We start from the raw sequence: 17,463 nt of genomic DNA on the forward strand, positions 1-17,463 counted from the left end.
ACAAAAAGGTTTTGTTATCCATACATCTTGTAAAGGGACATGTAATTAAACATCAAACAAAGGTTTCCATTTAAATTTAGGGGGGTTTCACTCATGATGTGTGAATGAGGTAATAAACGAGTGATTTAACACATTCTAGAAAAAATCATAGTCTTCTTGATCCATCCGAGGAGATTCACCGGCCAGAGAATAGGTAGAATAATATCAATCTGTAGTTCCCAGATCATAAATAATGTGTCCTACAGCGAGGCAGACTGACCACTGCTGTACTTTTTATTTGGCTCTCTCTTCCAGGGTGATAGTGCCTGGTGTCCTTAGCCTGAAGCCTAGCAAGGCTCTCACTCTGTGGACGTTCCATCTTCATGAGGCCTGAAGGCTTCGACACTGGGGTTAAAACACCCAGATGCCTTTTGTCCTCCAAAGTCTCTTTGCATAGTCTGAGGAAATGGAAAAAGGACAAGATCAGGGCTTACTTCCCGATCGTTGAACTGCAATAGCAACCTGAGCATTTAACATAGAGAGATATGACAGATCAGAGAGATTGCTGAAGAGTATTAAAAGTGATTTTACCCATTTCCTCTCAGGTGTGTGTCCCTCCGTACAGGCACAAATAATCTGCTGCATGATTCAGTTTCCCTTCGGGGGATGTCAGGAGTGACATCTCTCTGCCTCTGCACTCCTAGTGGTACACATCTCAACTGTGACAGACCCACTGGATAAATGATATGATCAGATGATAAAAAGAGTTGAGATTAACAGTGATTTAAAAAAAAGGTTTACAGTTTGTTTACTTTAACATCACAAAAAAAGGGATTTCTGTTCCATATATCAGTATAATATGTGAGCATATGAAACCTTCTGAGGAGTCTTCTTCCCGTTCCTCATTCTGCCTTGTGGTCGTGGTGATGTCTGCATGCGAGACGGAGGAATCCTGAGGCACAAAGTAACGCTGTAACACCCGTAAAGAGTTTCTGTCTCTTAAGTTTGGGTGAGCGTTGAACTTGTCGGTGGTGACGCTCGACAGCAAGCGCTTGGTTGAAACGATGTCTGGAACCACATTGACATACGTGGATGAGGGAGACCTGACGAAGAAGAGACACGACGATGAATCTGAATGTACATCAACGTGTAGTAATCTAGTAATCTATAGTCTCTGTGAGGCTTACCTGTGGGGCGCTGTAAGGAAATGCGGTAGCCCTGAAAGAGGGAGAGGAGCGTCACCACAAAAGAGATTAAAAATATGTATTCATTTCCATCTTGAACTGCTGTGTGCGGACGAACCTCTGTAGATTTGAGTGGGAACAAAGGATTGTCGTGTGCGGTGATGCTGTTGCTGGTTGGACTGTATGAAATTGGGTGAAGTTGGAAGGAGAGCACACAGGTGCAGCACCTGGGAGGAGCATCTCTGTCCCGTATACATCCCCAGGTCATCTGTGCAAGCAAGCCAAGTATAAGATGTCTATTCCTTATAATGGAATATTTATATACATTTATATACACAATGAAATACTTGGAATATACTTAATGAGACTTTAACAAAATCTTCATATTTGGAAGTCGAAAGGCAACATGAATAACCTATAAAATATGGCAGTGATGCATAAGACATTGAGGGTATGAGAAAGGATGAGCCTCCAAAATAAATCACCTTTGTGAGGTGACACAGCTGTGCTGGTGCTGAGATGTGGGCATGCTGCTTTCATGTTTCCGTTGTCCTAAAACACAGAAAACAGCCAAAAAACATGTTTTGATTGGTCAATAATCTAACGTTTGGTGAGATAAGGTGATTTTGTGAGTTAGATGCGGATCATCTGGGTCATCTTTACCTTGACGGGCTTGCCGCCCTGCCACAGGGTCACCTGACTGACCTCCCCAGGGTGAGTGGTGGGAGGAGGGACCACAGCTTTTCTTATCGGGCCATGTACCTTCACAAAGAAAGAAATACTGAAAGGGACAGCTCAGGAAATGTATTTTTCATTATTCATTCTCTCTCTTCATACCTGCCATTTCTTCCTCCGTCTTCTGACAGGCCTCTCCCGGACGCTCTCTTTAACTGTGTCCTCATGGCACAAGTCGGACTCCTGCAAAGGTTAGCTAATCAGTCTCAGTCAACCAGACGAGTGTGAACTAATTAAAACGTCATTTGGTCTCTTAAAATATCTTTCACGCTGCGTTGCAGGACCTTTGGCTGTGAGTTATGCATCACTCGCTCTGGTAGCAGCCGGTTCCTCTTGTTGCGACTCCTCAAGCGTTTCTTTTTCTTCTTCGCTGGAGACTGTTGTGAAAGAGAGAAGAGGCACGAGGTAAACTCATACAAGAGAAGACAGATTTCCACAAGGTGATGGAAATGTGATGTGAACCTTATGAGGAGGAAAAAAGGAGGAGAGTGGATTTATGTCATGTACCTCTGGGTGGACAGCTTGTGGCTGGTTCAGTAAATGAACTGGGAGTCCGTCAGAATCGGAACTATCTGAACCACTGGTGCTGTGAAAGCAATCAAGAAATACTGTCAAGTTGAATGAGAGCACATTTCATTTACATCACATATTTCCCAAGTCTGGTGTGTTTAAGGTAATAGTAATACATTACTGTATCACCTGGTTTCCAGGTCAGACACAGTGAAGTTACAGTCAGTGCTCAAATCTTTGCCAAGCCTCTCTCTGCCCGCCTTTGACAACAACGCTGCCAGCTCTCTCAGACAGTAAGTGATCTGAAAATAGGGCACAGAGGAAACATAAAAAAACAGCAAAACATGCACAATTTTCTTCCAACCCTCCAAACTTATTTTGGTGCATACAATCATTTCTTTTCTTGGGCTGATATAAAGCAAATTGTTGACACACAGGGTTACCTCCCACCTTGGTTGGATCCGGGTCAAAGTAGTCCAGCAGGGTGTCACAAAAGTAAAAACCGAGCGACTTCAGGTCTCGAGTAGTAAAATGTGTTCCTCTCCTTTCACCTGACATTCAAACACATGACAGATCCTCATACAAGTGACATGCAAACACAAGCACACACACACACACACACACACACACACACACACACACACACACACTTTGAAAGTATAAACTCACCCAGAGTGGAGCCTCCAAAGCTGGCCTCCATGGTGTAGCTGTTTTTGATGCCAAGTTTCCACATGGCGATTCGTCCCGTTCCCTCTTTGCTCTTCTGAACACGAAACTTACAACTCTTAAAGGAGAACTGATGCAAAGGGAGGGTGTAAATGAAATGTTGAGTATGCATGAGTTCATATTGAAACATGGTGAATATGAAGTGTTCCACGTATTGTAGAGAGTGCTGCTGTGTGCAACAGATTAGGAACTGCTGAATGAGCATGGTGTCATGATGTAAATAGGATCCCCTTCTTACTAACATGTTGTCAAAAACAGTGACTTTACCTTATTACTGGCATTCTTGCTCATCATAAGTGGAAAGACTCTCTCACGAAGCTTCAGAGAAGCATCACCTTGGTTGTTGCAACCGTACATGAAGACGTTGTTTTTACGGTTGTGGCCGTGGAAGTCGCAGTAAAGAACAACGTCCGTTTCAGCCATCAGCCTGGGGAAAATATGTCATAAAAGGACCAGGATAGATCGTGGTTTGGTAAAATCCCCCAAAACAAAAATGTAGGAGAGAAATAGAGAGCAACAAATACAGCACGAGCCATGTTTGAGAAAGCTTTGTTTTGACACAATTCACAGAGGAAAATGTTAAAGTTCCACAAAGCTACCCTCAGCTGACGTTTGTATGCATCAAAGACCCTTCTTTTCTGTTTCTACTGTCAACTATGATGAAGGAAGATATTCCAGGGAAGAAAAATAACTATTTTGTGTTTGATGCATGCATAAAATGAATATATAAAATAGACTTTGTAATATCTGACCTGCACATTTTACTGGCCAAACACACAAATAAAGTGTATATGCATTTAAAAAAAACAGAAAGAAAGACTAATGAAAACACCAAATTGCATGTAGTAAATGTACATGAAAAATGGGTTCTTTAATGTGTATTATAATTGTTCATGTATGTGTTCTGTCATACCTTTCCACCATGTTCCGGGTGTGCCACACACAGGGGAAGGAATCCCTGAGCAATGTCTTGTAATTCCTGTTGAGGTCCCTGCCTGCCAGAGAGCAGCGGTAATTGCCCACTATGACACCATCTGGGTTCAACATTGGCACCACCTGCAGCCCCACGAAGCCAAATGAGAAAAAGACAGCGTTTGATGGCAGTAAACAGCACAACAAAATATAATAAATGGCAACAGAACCTCATCATTCTACTGATTCACCATCAACATCATGTCATCAAGTAATGATCATGATAAGAAGACAAATATGAGCGTGAAGTCCCCTCACCTTAAAAACAAAAGTGTCCCTGAGTAGCTGAGCATCTTCTGAGTCCCCGAGCAGGAAGTCTAGGAACCCTTCCATCATCCAGGACCCGTTGGTTTCTCCGGGGTGTACTCGGGCCGTCACCACCACGGCCTTCTTGGTCCTGCCCTCCGCCTTGCCGATCCCCCGGGACGTTACCGTCACCACGTACACGGCGTTCCCAGCAAGGCTGTGGCACAGCACCCGCAGTGTACAGTATGACGCAACTGCTGGGTTGTCAGAAATACGCCTGAGGTAGCGCTGCAGGTGGGAATAGGTGTAGGGGTAACAGTGGGCCAGGTAGCAGGTGTCTGAGTCATGAGGGAACTGGAGAGTCCAAGTGAGTGAATGCTGGGGGTTTGTGTCGCTGTTGCTGTCCTTTGTATTCTAGAAAGAGACAGAAATTATGGGTTTTAAAAGAGATCCTGCTTCTACAATTATACACGATGGATAACAGTTTCTTCATGTTTTACTTAAGATCTCATATGGGTGACATATGGGTGATTCAATATGATTACCTATTTGAAACATGTTTGGATATTCTCTCAAATTGTAAATGCTGGAGTACAAAAAGTACAACACATGCATGTAAATTACAGTTTATAAGCCAATTGGGACAACTTTTGTAAATTTTCCAACATGTCAGAGTTCACCCACCTGATTGCAGTTGCGGTAGTATCTGATATTGGAGCCGGTGCGTTGCCATCCAACACCTTTTTCACTGGCAGCCCTCTCAGAGTAGAGGAGTGGTCTCATGCCCTGAGAATACAGGCTGCTGCTCTTCACCAAGTTGATGACAGTGAAGCGGTAGGTCACTCCAGCCTTCATGCTCCTGACCCGGAAATAAAACCACTGCGTGTGCTTTCTGGTGTACATGTCTGTGTTCAGGGTGAGCTCATAGTCATAGTCAGCCCTGAACAGGAAGGACACAGAGAGAGAGCAACTTAACCGAGAGCCACAGGATGAACAGGGATAAAATATAGATAGATCAGGCTGCAGAGACTCACACTTGCACAGCCTTGTGAAGGTTCCCACTCTCAAAGCGTGACTCAAACTCGAGGGTGACGTTTGTGTGATTGCCGTAAGGAGTGACACTCTTAACGGCCCCCCGGCTTCCTCCGACACGGGAACAGGTGAAATAGGGACGCTTGGTCGCTGAAAGAAGTGAGAACAACATGAAAGTGAAAATCAAGAGCTGAATTTGTTAAAGGGTTCAACAAAAACATGGACCTGCGTTGTTTTTCAGAGAGCAGTTGAGGGGTATTTCATGTTTATCTAGAAAATTATTTATTGTTAATATCCAACACTGCTGAGGGAAAACACTTTAGCTACCTAATGGCCCACAAAATTCCTATGATATTGTATATTAAACATAACAAGTACATTTTGAAGCATTAAGGAGCAAGGTTGGCTTGTCCTCACTAGTATACAACTTGCCATGCTATGTACACAACAACACAAAAAGGCGTGGTGCCAGAGGTTACCATGGTCAGTGCAGTATACCACTTTCCCCCTCTCCTCTCCTGCTGGCATGGGTGCCCTCTCATGCCTTGTGGGCTGGTAGAAAGGCTCTGGCTCTGGGGGGTCCCACTCTACAACACACACACCCGCTTGGTGTCATTACATGTTGACACAACAGCAAAAGGGCATGTTTAATGTATTAATATTGTGATACATACCTAATAATAACAGATTGGTTTCAATCACATTTTAAATTACCTATGTGATGGATGATGTCACCTATAACTTCACATTCTATGGGCCAGCGGGGACGGGAGATAGACGGGAAGTTGACCAGGTCCAACGGTGCCCTGAGACTTAAAATAGGTCGTCCACCGTCAAAGTCTATGAGCAGCTGCCTGGTCCGCAGGGTCTGACTTAGGTTGATCGATACTGAGTGGAGACATGAATCACACCTTCATCAACCAGTCTTTTCATGCCGCCGTTCTTCCAGTGGTGCATTATGAATGTTTCATTAGGCGTGACCCCCCTACCTGACCTTAACCAAACAAGCGTGTTCATTTAAGAAGGGATTATGCTGCACCCGGTTGCTTTAATCATCTCAGTCACAAAAGGGCTTGATCAATATATAATGATGTAGCATTCGGAAGGGGGATGCCATCAATACATAAGTACTGTTGACCACATCTCCCTTCCTGTACATGACAGTCAATAGTAGGATTCCCATTCAACACCAGACACAAGACAGTGGTGTCAAATGAGGTCGAACAGCAACACATTGACACAGATCTTATTAGTGAATTTACATTAACAATTTCAAATTTCAGCTAAGTTAAGCTATAAAGTAGGCTATGCATGCATATAAATGCAGCCCATGTTGGAAAAAGGCTTACACTGTGTCCTGGCCGCTAATTCTTCCTCTGCGTTGGAGTCATTGGTGTCCGATTTGCCCAACTGGTGGGAATTCCACAACTTCTTGAGAGCAGTGACAGCCATGGTTGTCGTTTCCTCTGCCTGATTGGAAAAACAGATGAATCATTTCAGGCATGAGGTATAAAAACTTTATAGGGCGATTGTCAATTTTTTTGTTGCTAATTTGAACGTTATTTAAGTAACATACCACTAATGATCAACAGACCAATGATGGACTCTGACCACTTTTAAAACTAGACTGAAAACTTTTATGTTCACCATAGCTTTCTGCTAAATCTTTTAATGTCTGCACTGTTTTTAATTATTGCAAATATGTTTTTATTCTCCTTGTCTTTCTGTAATGCATTTTAATTTTGCCTTTATTTTCTTTTAATTCTTCTATTTTTTTCACTTTCTTGTATGACATGTCATGATGTGAAGCACTTTGAGTCTGCCTTGTGTATGAAATGTGCTATACAATTAAAGTTACAATTAAAGTTGCCTTGCCTTGATATTATCTGTAGCTCAAAGTCCATCATTAAACATTTGATATCTTGAAAAGAAAAAAATAGATATACATATTACGATATAACTCCAGCCAGAGAGTACAAATATGGTCTGAAATAACGTCGGTATTCTGAGTGAATTCACAGAGGAAGCATACTCACATGTGAGGTGTTGATGGTGCCTTTCTGCTATAAGTAACAGCCAGGGAAAGTCGTCCTCGTGCCATTCAGTGTACCGTATTAACGTAAAGAAGCGCAGCTGTAGATTAACTACTAGTTAGCTAGCACGAATAGCAGCCAGTTGCCGTGTCCGCCTCCATCACACACATCCCTGGGTTTTCTGCACGAAACTAGCACCTTAAATCCGGATTAAACACCTTTTGTCACCGCTGCCACATTCCCCTGTGAACAATTTTCTTTAGCTTCTTCTATGACTAGTTACTGCCGCTCTCAACTCAACAACTAACAATATTTCTGAATGTCCCACAGCAACTTACCTCACTTGTATTTTAATTGCGCTACTTAAACGTTCTTTCATACCCATAAACGCGATAGGCAAACTTGGCGGCTACTACTAGTGGGAGACTCTTTCACGAAATGTGCTTTGTTGCCAAGCAACCTGTTGTCTCAACACCGCGGTTGCCCCGGATATGCCTCAACAGTGAAGCAGCGTTGGTATCGTGCTGCATTCACGTGGTATCGGAAATATGGTAAATACGAGTTGCCGACTCGGAAATTACACATGAAATCCCCTCAAATCGAGTGGTTAAACAGTATTTATTTGTTATTTGCATATTATGAGTGAGTCATCTATTAAAAACGTAATAACCACAATAAAAATAAATAGCATAAAAGACAAAAAAAATAGGTGGCTTTGAAAAAACAGTTTAATAACTTTTTTACAAAATGTACAAGTTCAGTGACCCTTCCAAAAGCATGGCTTATCCCATTATACATTATATGTACACAGTTGTAAAAATGCTCAATAAAATATACAATCCCTCCAAAAAAACAAACTGGTGGTCATCTCTGCTGTGGGGTCTATATAAAATGGTGGTGAATTATTTCTGATGAACTCAAGACTTTTGGCACATTTACAATACTGGCTACAAAAACAGGAAAAGGACATTCAAACCCTTCTGGTGAATGGCCCGCCATGTAAGGGCCTCCAAATGTCTCCATTGTTAACCAGTAAAATGGTTAAGAAGGTCTATAGATCATTAAACAAAACTTCAGTCTGTAAGTAGGATGACCTTATTGTAATGGTTGGAGTGGATTTAAAAAAAAAGAAAAAACTGAAAAAAAAAAAAAAGTTGACTGGGCGGTGTACAACCCAGGTCAAATGTTACGTGCTATTCGTCGTCTTCCGTTTCTTCAGTCGGTCCCGCCAGTTATCAGGGAGTGTTTCAAAGTTGGCATTTTTTGTAGCTTTTCCTCTGTGGAATGAAAAAGTCAACAAAAAGTTACCAAGATGTAAAAATATCAGAAGAGATTGGCATCATAGCTACGTCCTCATACCATCATCAGAACTATTACAAATATTAGTCTATTCAAACGTACGTCATGAGCTGCTGTTGCTTCCAGTCCTCGATACTCCTCTTGTTAAGCTGATCTCTGTCTTCATCACTGGAGCTGCTCTTCTCTTCCTCGTCCAACTCCTTCTGGATGCTCTGCCACTTCTTCACCAGGGAAGGCATTTTGATCTTACTCTTCTTTGACTGTAGAGATAAAGTTATAAACAGTTATTCTTTATACCGTTAAACAATTGAAAACCTGTAATACTGGGTACATGATTGTAATAATCTCATGAAACATTTCATGTACGCGGATGATGTTCTGGTCCTGAGTCAGTCTAGTGCTGGTCTCCAGCAGCTCCTTACCGTATGTGGTACATGACATCAAATACAATGCCAGTGAGAATGCTGTTGTGATCTGTAGAACTACACGGAGAAATGTCTGAAGTGTCCTGATTTTCTAATGGTCCGATAATAATCTATCAATAAATAAAAGAAAAAAGGTAAAATATCTTGGACATTGTATTGGAGAATAAATTAATGATGAGATGATTTATAGGCAAGGCTGAGGTTTGCAAAAGTAAATATTCTCTTATGCAACGTTGGCACATATACAAATGGAGCATGTATTATATGTAATGCCATGTCTTTTTTCTGGACCATGAGCTTATAATAAAGTTTTGATTGATTGATTATTGGTATTAAAACACATTTTCCCCACTAATATACTGCCCTCCTTTGACACTTGATCTAAAACGTTAACGCCAATACTAACCTTATCCTTTTTTATTTTCTTGGTCTTGTCTGTGGGCAGAGGTTTGGCTCCAGGAGGTTCAGAGGGCGGCTGAGATGGTGGCAGTGGAGGTTGCGGAGGTAGGGCCGGGAGAGGTGGTGCAGGAGGTTCACAGGGGGCCAAAGGAGCAGGGACAGCAGGCAAGCCCCAGTACACCGTTGCAGACATTAGAGGAGCTGCACAGAGAGAAATGACACTTATCTTATTATATTAACACTTAAAAGGTACTTCCCTTCCTTTTTTGAAAAAATGCCTAATTCATAGTTTAACAGCAATGTTATGTAGTGATCTTTTTACCTGCACTGAAAGCAGGCTGGGTGTAGAGAATGGGACTGCTGCCAATAGTAATAGCTTTACTCAGCTGGCTTGCTTTACGTTTCTGACCCTTCCCCAAGGGTCCCGGCGACTCCATAATCTGTTTGTGACAAGAAATATAATACAAGTTAAAAGCAGATGTCCTCTTTTATTCTGAAGTTACACATGGGGCATTATCAGGTACAATATCAACAGAAGTTCACTAAAGAACCTTGATTATTCCCATACCTTCATGCTAGCAGTGCCTGGAGGCAAAGGAGGTCTCCCACTGCCATCTTCCTCCGTTCCAGGGGCTGGCGGCTCCCCGTCATTATCATCATCCATCTCCATCTCCACCTCCATGATCTCTCCATCGCTGTCAGGAGGGGGAGGAGGTGGTGGGGGTGAGCCTGGGGGGAGAGGTGGAGGTGGGGGCTGGTTGGAAGGTGGAGGTGGGCTGTCAGGAAGGGGAGGTGGAGGTGGGGACCAGAGGGATGGTGCACTAGGCTGAGGATGTGCTGGTGGGGCAGTAGGGGGAGAAGAAATGGGTCCTGTAAAAAAAAAATTAAAAAAGAAAGAAAAAAGGTGGTTATAATAACATTGGGTGTTTGTGAGGATAGCGTTGCCACACAGTATGCACTTAATACAGCAAAGCTAAATTTTCCATGCATTTGTTTAAAGTGAAATACACTTAAGGAACATTAATACATAATTACATTTGCACCGTTTGCACATGCTGCCTTTAACATTACTTTGTTTTTATACTATTTATCTATTTTTTATACTTAGATGTTACATTGGCATTCTGTGGACAGCAAAAGCAGAATTTCATTGTACAGGGAAACATGTTTCTTTACTGTGCATATGACAATAAAACCTTTGAGTGTTGAATAGTACACAATTCGATTTTTTAAGTGACTACAGACAACATGGGATAGGCAGGTCTAATGGAGCAACAACAGCGATAATAGACTGACCTGGGACATCGCCAGCAGATGAAGTTTTGGTGTCCTCTTCTTGACTGGAAGTCTGTGCACCTTGGCTGCCTTTCGGGTCCTCCTCCTTGTCGTCCTCTTTTGGGAAATCCCACTGGGAGGCACTGGTCCGGTCGTTCACATAGAAATACCGCCTGTGCTCTCTAAAGAGTGGGACAACAGAGATAGATGGCAAGAGTGTCAATGACTGGCCAAGCAACTGGCTGAGTGGCATGAAACCCTGGGACAGTGGGGCAAGGGAGTGGACATAATGGCCACAGTTGGGGGGCAGGAGTGTTGGTATGGACAGCGACTTGAGCTGTCCAACAGAAGGGCCCAATTAGAGTGTGGTTATGGATGTGGATAGGGAACCCACCTTGCTCTCAAAAATAAAGAAAGCAAAACAAATCATCTCTAGGTCCTGAAAGGAGCATTCAGCAGCTCACACCATGGCTGTCACATTTGTTCCGTTTTAGACAAGCATTCCCTCCCAGACACAGGAAGACGCCAGAGAGGAAGCACCATCATAATCATCAATAAGCATGGGTCAGAAAATAACAAGCACACACAGTCAACTCATTTTACATCAGAAAGCAGAAAATAAAAAACAGAAGACATATGAAAAGAGTAGGTCTGACCTGCTGGATCCCCGTCATTGCTCCATCTTCACCTTTTAATTGATGCGTGACACTCCTCGCTTCGACGGCATCACTCTGTCTGCATTGCATTCGGGGTGTTGTAGTCCTGTAAAGTTCAAGGTCTCCCACGCAACCAACTTCCCTACCATTCCCCCCTCCCAATTTTCCAGTGACTGGACCCATAATCAGTCTACAAATGCCCTCACAACAAAAGGGCTTAAGAGTCTGTTATGGGGACCTGGAGTTTTCGGGGGCAGGAATACTTAACAGGAAGCAGGCTGGCCCAGAGTGGATGCTCCCTTATCAGTATGTGCAAGGCAGAGTGCCAGGATTGCATAACAGAAACCTGCAGAGTCTGTTTCTTGCAAGTATTCTGATCCTCTTAGACTGGTTAAGCTTCTCCCCAAGTCATGTAACAAAGTCTGCAACCTTGGCACTGAGAGCGGTGTAGTCATACGGTAAGCTTTTGGGGGGACGAGGGAGTTTAGAGATGTGAAAGGTAAGGAGCGCGTACCTGTCCCAGTGGCAGGACCAGCCTTTAGGGGTGGCGTTAAGTTCGTAATATTTTATGTGTTCGGCAGCTTCCTGAAGCCTGCGGCGAAGATAGACCCCATTCAGAGCGCCATCCCTCCAGTCAGCAATCCGAGTCTGGGGGAGAAAAAAGGAGAAAGGACAGGAGACCAGAATGAGACAAAGCCCCAAAAGTAGAGATAAAAGGGACAAAGCAAGAGTCACAAGATAGAGGAGTAACATGATAAAGTAATTACGTTAAAAATGAAACTGTATGATGGATTATAATGAACATGTTAAATATTAAGTACTACCACATGGCTGTGTGAAAAATGATTTGAAACAAAATTAAGCGTTAAATATTTTAGCAGTCACACTGGGATATCTACATCTGGAAGCTAGGATAATATTCCTTAGTGAATTAACCATTTGCCTCTCACCTCAGTTTGTAGCAGAAGAAACTGAAAGTTTGAGATGGCCTTTTTGTTTATCCCAAGGAACTCCATCTTGCTGGTTAATGTGTTGGCCAGTTCTCCAATCTGAAACTAAATTTTTCTCAGCATTATTAACATGTCTCAAAAGAGACTCAACATTTTTGTGGTAAGTAATACAAACATTGTTGTTACCTTGAGTTCAGGCGTTTCTACTTTGAGCTCAGGTGCTTCTGCCTCTTCTTTTACTGGAGGCTTTGAAACAGTTTTCTCCTCAGCACTGTCACTTCCCTTGTCTTCTCCTTCCTCAACACTCTCTGGGACTTTAGAAAGTGCTACAAGACACAACAGATGCATTCAAATATGCAGGACGTTTGGACTAATCATATTTAATAAGAGCATGGTACAGCCATCATGTATGCCACCCTCCAATATTGCATGAAATTGTTTGGACTCACTTGTCTCAGTGTTGTCTTGTAGGTCTGAGCCTCTGCTGTTTGAGTCGGGGCTGGGAGCAGAGGGGAAGGCAGTCTTCCACCTGTTTTTCTTCACTAGAGAGCCTCGAGAACCAGAGGCTTCTTGGCTCGTCTCAGAACAAGGACTGGAGCCCCCTGCGCTTGCATCACCCTCTTCCAGCGCCCGGAGCTCAGCCTAAGAGTCAGACAACAGGTTAGAGAGCTGTCACACTGACAACATAATACATTTTGAAAATGCTACTGCTGCAAACTAAAACTAGAAGAACCACATTGCGGTAGTATGCCTCCACCAACAGTTCAAGTTGAAGTTTACAACCAGTCTGTGAAAAATGTCATCACTTCAACAATTACTCTATTTGGCATTTGTATTGAATTGTTATAATGCGTTTTCAGGTCACAGAGACCTTAGACCAACAAAATCTAATCATCATCATCCTAGTCATCCTCCAGTCCAATACGTTGTGAATTTCCTTCCAGGCTTACTGAGATATTTTGACAGACAAAAAATGCCTTGAAGGCAATTCCTGCCAGTAATCAAAGCTGCACACTATAAAAGATCCCACTATAATAAAAACCAACCTTTTTCCTCTCCAGAGCCAGTTCCAGCTCCATTGTGTCTTCCTCTGTCTCCTCCTCAGCATCCGAGTTGTCTCCTGATTGCTTCTTGGCACAAACGTCTTTCTGGAGAGTGGGAACTGGGTCAGGTTCCACCGGAGGAGCAGAGGGGGATTCTGCAGGGCGAAGACCTTCTCCATCGGAATCCAAACTGTTCTCGCTCTCATCCAAGCCTTTAATTAGTCTTTTTCTCCATTTTTCTTCTGCTTCTTTCACTTCAGAAGGGATCAGAGGACCAAGCAGAGACGCAGCCACTCCGTGGCGTTCCTCCTCTTCACTTGTGAGGCCGACAACACTCTCAATAACCTCCTTTAGGACAAAATATGAGGGTTGTATATTAAAACTCAGAATACAAGTCCTTAAACACCACAGAATCTAGTTCATTCAAATTCGATTTGGCTTGCCTTCACTTTGGTCTCTTTTACGGAGGGCAGGACTGCAGCATTTTCCTTGGTGTGGCAAGCTACATGTGCTGTGCTATTGCCGTTGACATTGGAGCTACAAAGAAAAATACATCATATATAGCTGAATTTCTGTACCACAGACAAATTAAAAAAAATATAAAAGGAATTGTACTACAGATGCTAAGGGCAGTGACTTCAAAAACGAAGATGCTGTTCATTAAGTTGTTAATATACTATGTCTCGTCCTCCTACCTGTTGGCGTTCTCCTCCAGGCTTTTCATCTGATCAGCTAGATAGTGTGGCAGCTCCCAGGACACCTCATTGGTCACAGTGTTCCAGTAGTAATAGCAGCCAGAATTATCTTCCCACACCTCTTGCCAGTCTCCCATCTCTACACCCACTGCAACAAAAAGAGCACACAGGAGATATTTGGATACAAATCATAGCAGACTTTGGGTGATCTGTTTCATTTTTCTGTTCTCAACTGAGGCCAAACCATGCATGATTTCATCAATATGGAGCAATTTGGAAAGTGAAAAAATAATATAAAACACAGATACTTGAAAAAATATGTTGTAAATCAGGATATGACATCAGGATCAGACCAACACTTGATCCAATACAACAGAACAGACAGTTACCTCCTGCAAGTGAGTACTGTGTATTGTACTCAAACTCTGTGCTTTGTTGTTTCTGGTCTGCGTTGGCAGCTGTCTGCTTAGCATCAACCTCAGGTCTGGATTGGGTGGTAGGTGGGACCGGAGGAGGAGATACTGCATCATCTGGATTTGGCTGGGTAGTGATTGCATCAATTTCCTGTGGTAGGAAAAGAGCAACAGGAATTTACATTTTTTGACTAAATTGTTTTCAGCCCTTAGAATGTAGCCCCTCTTCTAAGCACTTCTGCACATAGATCCTTGATTTATTAAAGAAAAACTAGTCCCAGGTTAGACACCTGCACACTTGTTTGACTAAATTGATTATGCATGATTGATTGTAGGGCTGCAACGATTCATCGAGTTACTCGATTAACTCGATTATGAAAATTCCTCGAGGCAAAACATCTGCCTCGAAGCCTCGTTAAATTCCTATGACGCGCCTATGTGCAGGGATCCGATTGTTCCACACGGACCGTTGTTCAGGAAGCACCAGCGCGTCATACACGGTCATTCATTCTGAATTTAGTTGGCGCGATGGCGGAAAGTCAGACTCAGAATGTCCGTAAACGACAGAGAGTATCGGGGCTAAACAACGGTATCCTGCTTGCCCATGTGAGCGATTTATTTCTGACAACAAAACGAATACGTAAAGTTGTAAAATGTGTGACTAGATGTCTCCTCGTCTCCGTGGCGCATTTCTCCGTTTTGTTGTATATCGATCACTTCTCATCCGCCATCTTGCGAGTGACGTATAGAGTTACGTTTATGCATCGGACGCTCGTATTGGCTCCCGTAGCAGCTTTTACAGCCAATCGGAAAGCCTGATTTACGCTTGGCTGTGAGTTGTTGTGTTTGCCCAAACGGACGGAGGAGTTCAAAGCAGAGAAAAGAACGGTCAAACAGTTACTGTAGTGATAGAGAAAGCTAAATACATAAATGGCACAGAAGAAGTACACTATATACACACATATTTAGGGCAGGGAGAGGAACGGGCCATTGCTGGCAAAACAAAACGTAAATTAAATGTTATCGATGTTTTATCCAAGTTGATTTAACTGTATTGTTGTTAAATTCTCACTGGCACTTAATAAATGGGCTTAGTTTTGGAGCCAAATTTTGTAGTTGGAATGAATACCTCTGTTTATTTTTTTTAGAAATGCTTGATCATTTTACAGCCACATCATTTTCGTTATGCATTATTTGTTTTGGTTGTTTAAAAACGCAATTTTTTTTATCCGATTCCTCGATTAATCGATCGATAAAGTGCTAAATTAATCGATTACAAAAAGAATCGATAGCTGCAGCCCTAATTGATTGACCCACTGATGGAATTAAATGTGTCCTTTTAGTTCACTACTACATACTTTACTCTCCAATTTCTCATCTTCATTACATAAACACAATGGGTTTAACACACGTGTCTGCTGTTGTGAAGTGTACATATGTTAATGTGACTGCAGTAGCCTAAAGCTTCAACTGTACATCTAGCATGAAGTCACAGTCTTAAAATAAAACGTACATAAGCATTGGTTCAGATGAAGGTAACCAAAACAGATGATTAAGAGATGCAGAAAATCATACTCACAGCCATGAAGTTGGCCAATGTGCTGTCAATGTCAGTTGACTTGGCAGTTGAATGCAGGAGAGATTCTCCAGCATCCTCTTCATCACTATCCTCATAGGCTCCAAGCAAGGACAAGCCCTCTACAGGTGGGAACAAAACAACGTTGTTCAATTGAATGGCTTTTCATTGCCTGAGAAACACAGACAAAACACACAGACAACACACAGACACACACACACACACACACACACACACACACACACACACACACACACACACACACACACACACACAGACAGACATTACCTGTGGCCTTGACTGCAGAACTCTTCATGTTTGTGATTCTTCCTCTAACAAATCTTAGTCCATCACCCTCCTGTTCATCTGCAAAACAATGTCAGCCAAGAGGTTAGCCTTGATCTCCAACATTTGCTACAAGCTAGTTAGAAGCTAACGTTATTTCCCCACACGAACAACATGCTCACACTCCTAGATGAAGCAAGTCAAATGTAACGCTGTCATTGTTAAGTAGATAAACTACATTTTGGGTTAACCGGCCCAGTCATTTGTCATATGCATATGTTGGCATGCTCACACAAACTAACGACTAGCTTGCTAGCTTAGCACGCGAGCCGATAGCTTTTATTAGCATAAATAACGGTTTCGTTTCATGAGCTACCGTGTTACTATTGTCATTTGGCTATTATTGGTAGCGGTTTGTCGTTGCACCAGATGTTAACCAATTCGGCAACATATTTCTTCAAGCGAATGGATTTTTTTTTTAGCCACAGAGGCCCATTCTTCACACCTCGAGCATATTAGCATTCAGCTAACCTGTAGCTAACAAGCCACAGATGTAACATTTGACAAATACCATCAGATCCCGAGGGTGCTTCTTCCCTCTCTCCACCACGGAGCCCGGGAGGTGAAAGCTGGAGGATCGTTCTCCGACCAACCGTCCCTCCTGTGAGGCGATTTTTCTTACCCATCGGAGTCTGAGAGTCTCGGGACCAGCGCTCTTCCCTGGCGACGTCGTTGCGGCTCTGCTGCGAGGTGGCACAAAAGAAGGCATCAACTTCCGGTTCACGGTGTCTCGGATGCTAGCTAATCATCTAAAACTAGCTTAGACTCCCGAGCACGTCAAGTAGAGAGAACGTCACCGGCCAACCGTAGGGACCACGGAGTTTTTTTAAACGTTAACTCACCTACGTACCTAAATAACGTCTGCTTAACAACAAGCTAAAACTCCGACCACAGCGCCGACTTAATTGAGCTCGTAGTTGAACAGACTAGCTAACGTTAGTCACGGTGGGGAGATAAGCAATGCTACGGT

General features: G+C 42.9%; 2 protein-coding genes across 3 annotated transcripts; both read right to left on the reverse strand.

Moving 5' to 3' along the window:
• Positions 1-2: 2 nt before the first annotated feature.
• On the reverse strand, positions 3-7,585 carry agbl2 (AGBL carboxypeptidase 2). The gene is made up of 22 exons (XM_084018062.1): positions 7,421-7,585; positions 6,734-6,854; positions 6,099-6,272; positions 5,864-5,971; positions 5,387-5,534; positions 5,037-5,292; positions 4,365-4,766; positions 4,048-4,190; positions 3,402-3,561; positions 3,078-3,204; positions 2,859-2,959; positions 2,598-2,710; positions 2,406-2,484; positions 2,183-2,275; positions 2,001-2,081; positions 1,827-1,925; positions 1,649-1,715; positions 1,282-1,431; positions 1,167-1,197; positions 856-1,082; positions 571-712; positions 3-437 (listed from the first exon to the last, which is right to left on the reverse strand). Exons 2-22 carry the CDS (start codon positions 6,834-6,836, stop codon positions 224-226), a joined length of 3,018 nt encoding a protein of 1,005 aa, XP_083874188.1. The 5' UTR covers positions 6,837-6,854; positions 7,421-7,585; the 3' UTR covers positions 3-223.
• A 542-nt stretch (positions 7,586-8,127) lies between these two features.
• fnbp4 (formin binding protein 4) lies at positions 8,128-17,176 on the reverse strand. Of its 2 annotated transcripts, none has more exons than XM_084018064.1 (17): positions 17,116-17,176; positions 16,437-16,514; positions 16,152-16,270; positions 14,549-14,723; positions 14,160-14,307; positions 13,908-14,001; positions 13,468-13,812; positions 12,871-13,063; positions 12,608-12,747; positions 12,422-12,526; positions 11,986-12,119; positions 10,837-10,997; positions 10,109-10,410; positions 9,863-9,980; positions 9,548-9,741; positions 8,819-8,976; positions 8,128-8,694 (listed from the first exon to the last, which is right to left on the reverse strand). In XM_084018064.1, the coding sequence occupies exons 1-17, from the start codon at positions 17,117-17,119 to the stop codon at positions 8,604-8,606; spliced, it is 2,559 nt and encodes an 852-aa protein (XP_083874190.1). In that variant the 5' UTR covers positions 17,120-17,176; the 3' UTR covers positions 8,128-8,603. The 2 variants fall into 2 exon arrangements, with proteins under 2 accessions (XP_083874190.1, XP_083874189.1); XM_084018063.1 differs by having other exon boundaries at positions 17,005-17,174.
• Between the last annotated feature and the right edge of the window lie 287 nt (positions 17,177-17,463).

Source organism: Eutrigla gurnardus (genome assembly GCF_963514095.1).
Source record: "Eutrigla gurnardus genome assembly, chromosome: 9".
Lineage (NCBI taxonomy): Eukaryota > Metazoa > Chordata > Actinopteri > Perciformes > Triglidae > Eutrigla > Eutrigla gurnardus.

Coding starts and splice junctions, on each gene's coding strand:
- agbl2 (XM_084018062.1), bottom strand. CDS start 6,836: ATGGCTGTCACTGCTCTCAAGAAGTTGTGGAATTCCCACCAGTTGGGC. Junction 1,926..2,000: donor GACGGAGGAAGAAATGGCAG/GTATGAAGAGAG, acceptor TTCTTTGTGAAG/GTACATGGCCCGATAAGAAA. Junction 1,198..1,281: donor TCCCACTCAAATCTACAGAG/GTTCGTCCGCAC, acceptor TCCCTCTTTCAG/GGCTACCGCATTTCCTTACA.
- fnbp4 (XM_084018063.1), bottom strand. CDS start 17,119: ATGGGTAAGAAAAATCGCCTCACAGGAGGGACGGTTGGTCGGAGAACG. Junction 16,515..17,004: donor AGCACCCTCGGGATCTGATG/GTATTTGTCAAA, acceptor ATTGTTTTGCAG/ATGAACAGGAGGGTGATGGA. Junction 8,695..8,818: donor AAGCAACAGCAGCTCATGAC/GTACGTTTGAAT, acceptor TTCATTCCACAG/AGGAAAAGCTACAAAAAATG.